Source organism: Leptinotarsa decemlineata, unplaced genomic scaffold, assembly GCF_025532065.1.
Source record: "Leptinotarsa decemlineata unplaced genomic scaffold, Ldec_3_MD MMD2_tig00026328_RagTag_RagTag, whole genome shotgun sequence".
Classification (NCBI taxonomy): Eukaryota; Metazoa; Arthropoda; class Insecta; order Coleoptera; family Chrysomelidae; genus Leptinotarsa; species Leptinotarsa decemlineata.
The window spans coordinates 32,129,890-32,137,753 of NW_027412688.1; the positions used below are offsets into that span (position 1 = coordinate 32,129,890).

Sequence of the window (7,864 nt, forward strand, 5' to 3'; positions counted from 1 at the left end):
AGAAATAATAATGAATATAACCTCACATATATCTATCCAATGTGGTGTTTTTAATTATTTCAGATTGACAACCCCCTGAACTCAGAAATGCTGCAACACCGTGTCTCCGGATATTATACATCAAGTCAGTGCTCAATCAACATCCCACAAGTGCCAAGAAACTGCGGACCATTTTTTGATAAGTTTGGTACAAGCATACAAAATTTGCGCAAACAATCAGACAGACAGTTGATCAAATGTGTTCAAGACAATTCCAAATCCCGCTCTTCATACTTCATGAAACCTCCGCTCTCCAGAGTGACTCTGTTCTTCAAAGATCCTGACATGGAGAAGAAGTACCGCGAGAACGTCCATCACATAGGCAAGAGAGATGAACGGGCGATATCGACGCTCGCACACTCGAACTTCAATACTTACCTGGACGTGATCGTGTCTGTACAAGTGTTCCTGTTCGTTTCGATCGCCGCCGCTTTGGTATACGGTTTCACGGACATCTGGTTGGTAACATTCTTCGTGTTGTCTGCTTCACAGTTGCTCGGGCTGGCGCTGTGCCTGAAGCCGATCGTGAGGTGGTTCGACAGGGTGTTCTGGTGCTTCATCAGATTCTACCGCTGGAACATCTTCGGAGCCGTACTCGTCATCTTGCCTCTGATTTCGGCCGTAGCGAATTTCTCCAACGCGAAAGACCGCTCTGCCAGCCACGTAAACCTGTATAGTTATCTGCTGTTTGTCGGACTCATGCACTTCTGCAACTTTACTCAGCTGAACTGCTGGATGAAAAACATACTTGCGAGCGTGAGCAGCTTTGCCATGGTGATCATTTTCGTTAGGATTCCATGCAATAATGAAGAAATTATTATGGGGGAACCGATGAGAAACGAATCCGTGGTAGCCGATTTTTTCAATGTGACGGATGTGCCAAGAACTTACAACATGTCGTGCAATTTTCATAAGGCGGAGATGGTTCTGAACCTGCTCATTCTTGTTATACTGATTTGGGTGTTGACTAGAGATTTTGAGACCAGGTAGTGTAAGTTTTATACATGCATGTTTTTTTTTTATTAAAAATATAACAACAGCATTCAGTTCAACATAGTTAAGACACTATATATATAAAATATGTTGTTATTCTCCCTAATCAGCAAAAATTCCGGTCTCGGGACTCACAAACATTCAACATGACAAGTAAAACACAAAAACTAGTAAACCACTACAAAGCTCATAGTAGCAACGTATCAGACATGTGCCTCGAGGCTCAGATGTTCTTTTAAACTATTGATGAATGAACTATAGCCCGGCAACTCACGTATACAGACAGGTAATTCATTGAAGAGTTTATAGCCTGTGTAAAAGGAATGTATAATTCTTTGTTCGTTCTTACCATGCTCAGGTATAAGTCATTTCTACCCCTTGTATTATACTCATAAAAATGGTTGTTGACTAGTAGATCGTTGTTGCTTTTCATTCTTTTTCAAGTTTAAGTAGATATTTAATTGGCTGTAGTTCAGTCTGTGAGAATAAATTATTTGTGTGGGTTCGAAATGGAATTTGAAATAAATTTTTTATTGATTTATTTTGTAGCGTTTCAATTTTTTTGAACTTAGTAACGCTACAATTACTCCATATGATTAACAGATACCTAAGATTCGCCAATATATATGCATTGTAAACCAAGTATCTATTACTGAAACTCAAGTAACTGGAACACCTATATAGAGCTCGTAACATTGGTACAATTTTATCATTAATATGTTCTATGTGTTTTGACCAGTTTAACTTATCTATTATGAGTCCCAAATACTTGGTTTTTGCAACATTCATTCAATTTTTTTGTTTAAATAGCATGTAAACGGTTTTTGCAGAGTTCACTTTAAATTTATTATGTGCAAGCCAATTTGAGTATTTAGAGATATCTTCATTAACTGTGTTCTCTATTAAATGTAAATCATATCCACTATACAAAAGTACTGTGTCATCGGCGAACGTGAAATACCTTCCCTTAAGCCCGGTCTGCCTCAGTGACAGTGACATGTAACTCATAGATTGAAAAAATAATCAAGTTACTTAAAAAATATGAGAAGAACTAAACAATGAGTATGAAATGTAAACACACAGAAGCTATTACGTCAGTAATACAAAATACAATATGTAATGAACCCCAGAAATTAAATTTGAGTTTCCAAGGTTTTAAAGAAAAACAATTCCCAGCCCGAAGTGATGTATCAATTGTTTAGTCATTTTGAAAACCATCTCTTCAGATTTCAATTGAACATTTTATTAGAATTGACTGTAGCAATTCAGTGTAGTCAGATAATTGTATATCTCAAGTAAATTTGCAGTACAATTAATAGATCTTCACACATGCATCATCAATTTCTGCATCCTAAATAAGTCGACATAGTAATGAAAACAAAATGTTGTAGCTATTGTTTCGAATAACCTAACCTTGAATTTCACTAACAATTCACCCTATGTTGGGTCAATCATACTCTAAACATATTATTAATCATCCTCTAGATACATTTTATTTTATATTCCATTTTCCAACTCCAATACCTGGCCACGGCCTTCAAGCTTATCAACTACAATCTTTTCAGTCATTTTAAACGACTCCAAAGAAAATTGAAAAGTTTTAAATCCATATTGTAAGTGTTAGCAAGTCTCAAACTTTTACCTATAGACTCATTCTGGCTATAGTCAGTATGATGAAAGGGTACATTGAAAATTTATGTATTTCTTGTTCTCTTTGGAGTCACATTCATAGGTTCAACAAGTTTCTGATAATTAATGCTATCTTTGATTATTTTGTGAATTAGCTTATATGAGCCGAGTATTCAAGTTGAGAATGTCCAATATAGTTTCATAGTTATATTCACCAATATGATATCCCAGTTTGTACGCAGAGTAGCTTAAAAACTAGTTTTGAACTCTTTCAACCAAGTCAATATCCACATTATATGAAGGGCATCAAATTGTGGAGTTGTATTCGATTATTGATCAAACAATTGAGCAATATATGATTTTTAAGAAAGAGAGAGATAATTCCTCTAAAGATTCAAGAGTAAAACCTAACATTTTTAGTGCTCTAGAAGTAACATTAGCAATATGGGGTTTGAATGACTCTTTCTTGTCAAGGGTGATTCCTAAATCTTTGATTGTATTTGTTGTTTCCAGTTCTGATTGCTTGATTTCATATGGAATATTTATGGGATTTTTGTTACGAAAAAAAGTAGATTTATGGCATTTGTCTATATTCAATTGCAATAAGTTTATATCACGCCAGCGTACAAAGTTAGATAAATTGCACTATAATAATCCAGTATCAGATGAGTCACGAATAACTTTGTACATCTTCAGATCATCAGCAAATAGAAGAAATTCAGAATAGAGAATAACATCATTCAAGTCATTTACAAATAGGTTGAAAAGTAAGGGTTCTAAACAAGATCCCTGCGGTACACCATATATCAATATATCACCATATGTTATACGGTATATTATTATAAATACAAAAGTAACGAAAAACTAACACATCATCAATGAATTCATGTTTTTTATCTCATATTCATATATGCATTTTTGTGAAATATTGTAAAAGAAGTTTATATGTAATTTAAAGCTATATTGTAACACAGGTGGTAGGACTTCGTTTGATGGCCAATTGAGCAAAATTGTAATTTTATTCAATGAACTACAATCATCATCATTAGTATCATTATTATTATTTTCTGAAGAAATATAATATCGACATTAACCCTACAAGTGCTAAGGCTTTGAAGATTAGTTTCAAAAAGTAATTGTTGTGAAATATTTTCATTGTTAAAGCAATATATCTTAAGAACTCATTTTGAACCCTTTCTATACCTTTGATATGAGCTTCATGTATTGGTGACCAAACACAAGTACAATATTCTATACTTGACCGTACCATGTAAATCTTTTCTGACCAACCCATCCACAGAGCTAATAGCATCGGATTGAAACAGAGTTTGTTGCCTAGTTCTGAATTCTTTGTCATCATAAAATTAGATAACCAAATATTTAAGTTTTAGCATAATGGTACTACATTTCTAGATATCGTCTGAGCTTCCACGCGAATTTCGTCGCCAATAGAGACAAAAACAAAGTACAGAGCCTCAAGAACCAGGCGGACTACCTCATCTACAACATCGTCCCGAAGCACGTAGCCGAACTGTTGAAGAAAGACGCGAAATACTCGGAGAACTTCAAGAACGTTGCGATAATATTCGCGAGCATCGTCAACTTCAACGAGATGTACGATGAGAGCTACGAAGGCGGCAGGGAATACCTGCGGGTTCTGAACGAGCTCATCGGCGACTTTGACGAGCTTCTCGACCGAGACGAATTCCACACCGTCGAGAAAATAAAAACGATCGGTTCGACTTTCATGGCGGCCAGCGGTCTAAACTCGCGCAAGAGACAGCAGCAGAAGGACCCTAACGAACACCTGTACGCGCTGATGGATTTCGCTCTAGAGATGCAGAAGGTGGTGCACGCGTTTAACAGAGACCTCCTAGGCTTTGACTTAGAGTTGCGAGTGGGGTATGTAGTGATTATAAATAATTATAGATTTTACAAATTGTCTGGTCTGGTTAAGAACTATTCTTGCCTATGCGGATTTTTCTGGAGCCTGCCTGTCCTTAAGAAGTAGTTGATGCAAGAGATCTCTTAAAAGACAGTAGTTCTCTCAATATACATAGTCAGATAATGAAATCGGTGGCTGACCTAATCGAAATCTCACTAACATCATTAATTAACGATATTTTCTTAAAAGTATTATTTCCGATGTTTTTTAAATTTTCAACAATAAGTTTCAGGTCCCCAGCGGATAATTACTGCCAAATTAGCATAATTGAAATCAATTGAGATAATTTTGAAAAATCGTTTCCATTGACACTTTGAAAAGCGGTTCTACTCCACTATATAGGTCTAATACCCCAGTAGCTTACAAACTAGTGTCAGACATTGTCAAAGGTCTTGATCAGGGAAAGCACTCTTTTTTGACATCATGTGACCTGACAGACATTTGACTCTATGCTATTTCAAACAGTTATATGACAATATACAAAACTTGCCGTTGACTAAATTCAGAATTGAACTGAAAGTAGTCGTATACAGTATAAGTAACTATTATGACAGGATAAAGCATGCTTTCTCAAGATAGGTGAACTTTTTATTCATTACAACTATATTTCTCTCATGTAATTCAGTATGTCTATGTGCATATATGTCCTATTAGTAAAACTCTATATTTTATTGTATTTATTTTGACAGATGATCTATAAACCTCTTTCATATATTATATTGTGTAGCGTTCCTATGAAAAATATCTGAATCAATTCCATAATTCTTTCCTTCAGAAGTTTCTCAATTTTTTTTTGATAAAAATGGAGAATTAAAAAACCACAAAAGAAACATGTTTCACATTTTCGGTTTCATAGAGCAGAGAAGCCTAGTGTCACTTAACATCCCTTAGAGAATGGCCACAGAATAAGTCAGAAATGCTTGAAATCGTGATACATCACAACAGGCTTTACATCAAGAAATATGGAATGAGATATATGAACAGCGACAAAGGTCATATTCCAAACAGCCTTTTGTTCACTTCCTCACACCAGGAGGTGTGAGGAAGTGAACAAAAGGTAGAAACCAGGAAAAGATCAGGTGTTATAACAGTTGGTTGATGAACCTCTTTGCCGCAGAAAATGGTTTGTTCAAGTGTATTAAAAGGCTCATCTTAGCTTTAAGATAGATATAAATATATAAAATTTAAATTATATAAACTTGAAATTATCATCCTTGTTGGTTATCTATCGAATTCTGTTGCTACACTGTTTGTTAAAAGTATCCAGTGAAATTCCTGTAATGTCACAATTAAGACGGTTGGCTTCTCGCATAAACATGGGTGAGAAGTATCCATAATAATAATAATATTTATTCATCCTCAAAGACGTTGACAAACGTATAGGATAGGTCAGTATTAAGCACATAAAAATCACATCAAAAGATAAAATTGTAGATCAGTAGATAAAAATAATACAATAAAAATTTATACAAATAATTCAGAATTACAAAAATCAAAACAATTGTAGTTAACAAAATTGAATATGTCATGCCAAAGCCACATGAACCCATTCAGTCGAGATGGTCCGAGAGAAATTCGCCAATACTATAGTAGGCCTTAGAAAGAAGCAATGGTTTAACTGCTTTTTTAAATGCTACAGTGTTCATCTGTTTGAAATGGTCTGGTAACCGATTGAATAATTTTATTCCCATATATTTGGGAGAATGTTCGAATTTTATAGTTTTATGTTTAGGAATACTCAACTCCTCTGCATATCAAGTTGGGTATCCATGATAGAATGAGTTCTTAGTACAGTCTGTTATACATTCGCGAACATATAAAAGTATTTTAAAGATATAGATGCAGGGAAAGGTTAAAATTTGATGACTAATGAAAAATATCTTGCATGATTCCCTCCAAGGGATGCCTAGTAATTTCCTAACAACTTTTTTTTGAGCAATGAAAACCCTATCTTTGTCAACACTGTTTCCCCATAGGATCACATTATAACTTAGATGACTGTAGACCAGACTGTAATATACATCTAAAATGGGGCGTAAAGGCATACAATTCTTAATTCTTGAGATTGCATAATACCCTTGATTGATTTTTTTACATACAACTGTGATATGGTGAGACCACTTCAAACAGTTGTCTACATGAACGCCAAGGAATTTTGTACATCTTGTGCATGTCAGTGCCATTCCATTGATTAGTAAGGCAAACGATTGCTTTTTCAGATCGTTTTTTAAATTAAAATACATATATTTTGTTTTGGTCAAGTTTACAATCAGATTGTTCCTTTCACACCAATTTAAGAACAGTGATATTAATTCCTCTGTTTTTGATTTTAATTCCTCCTGACTCTCTGCTGATACAGCTAAAGACGTGTCATCTGCGAAAAGAGTGAGAGCATGTTCATTACTGGTAAAATAAGTAGGCAGATCATTTACAAACAATAGAAAGATCAGCGGACCTAACACAGAGCCTTGAGGAACTCCAGAACATATATCGTGATAGTCTGATTTCATATCTTTAATCTTGACGAACATCCTACAATCTGTAAGAAAGTCAATGATCCATTCTAGGAAGTCCCCTCTAAATCCTAGATTATACAATTTGCTCTCGATGAATTTAAAATTTAAACAATCGAACGCACGTGACAGATCGAAGAATACTCCTGCAACATGCTTACCCCTATCTAAAGAAGCGTATATGATTTCTAAGAATCTCCAAGTAGCTGATTGAGTGGACTTGCCTTTGCAAAAACCATGTTGAGAATCGGACGGGATCTTAAACCTTGATAAAAATCTCAATATTCTCTCATTCACAACCTTTTCAAAAAATTTTGAAAAAATGCTTAGCAGGGCCACGGGGCGATAGTTTGTAAAATCCGATGTATCGTTCTTCTTATGAACTGGTATGATCATGGCTGTTTTTAGAATTGAAGGGAATTCGCAACTTGTGACTGATAGATTCAATAAATAAGCTAAATGTTTTGAAATGTGTAACTTAATTTCTTTTAAAATTCTCACTGATATATTATCAATTCCTGTACTTTTTTTATTTTTTAGATTGTTAATTACTGCGTCAATTTCACATTCGTTAACGGGCATAAAGAAAAAAGTATTCGATTCAATTCCAGAAACCGTGCATACGGATGATCTATTGTCGCCAAAATGGTCTGCTAAGCTATTTTCTAACACGTATGGTGATTAAGAACAGTAAAAAAAGTATTGTTCCTGGTTGAACAAACAGGTACTTGGAATTAAACTTCTA

At 34.8% G+C, this 7,864-nt stretch overlaps 1 protein-coding gene across 2 annotated transcripts in view; it reads left to right on the plus strand.

Annotated features, from left to right (window-relative positions):
• Ac13E (Adenylyl cyclase 13E) overlaps positions 1–7,864 on the plus strand; it is a 36,912-nt gene that overhangs the window by 20,881 nt on the left and 8,167 nt on the right. The window contains exons 7-8 of one of the 2 annotated variants that reach the window (XM_074182090.1): positions 64–1,030; positions 4,075–4,211. In XM_074182090.1, the coding sequence (XP_074038191.1) occupies positions 64–1,029 (966 nt within the window). In that variant the 3' untranslated portion in view covers position 1,030; positions 4,075–4,211. Of the gene's footprint in view, positions 1–63; positions 1,031–4,074; positions 4,564–7,864 lie in introns of those variants that run through there. The other variant, XM_023158023.2, reaches the window with a different exon arrangement.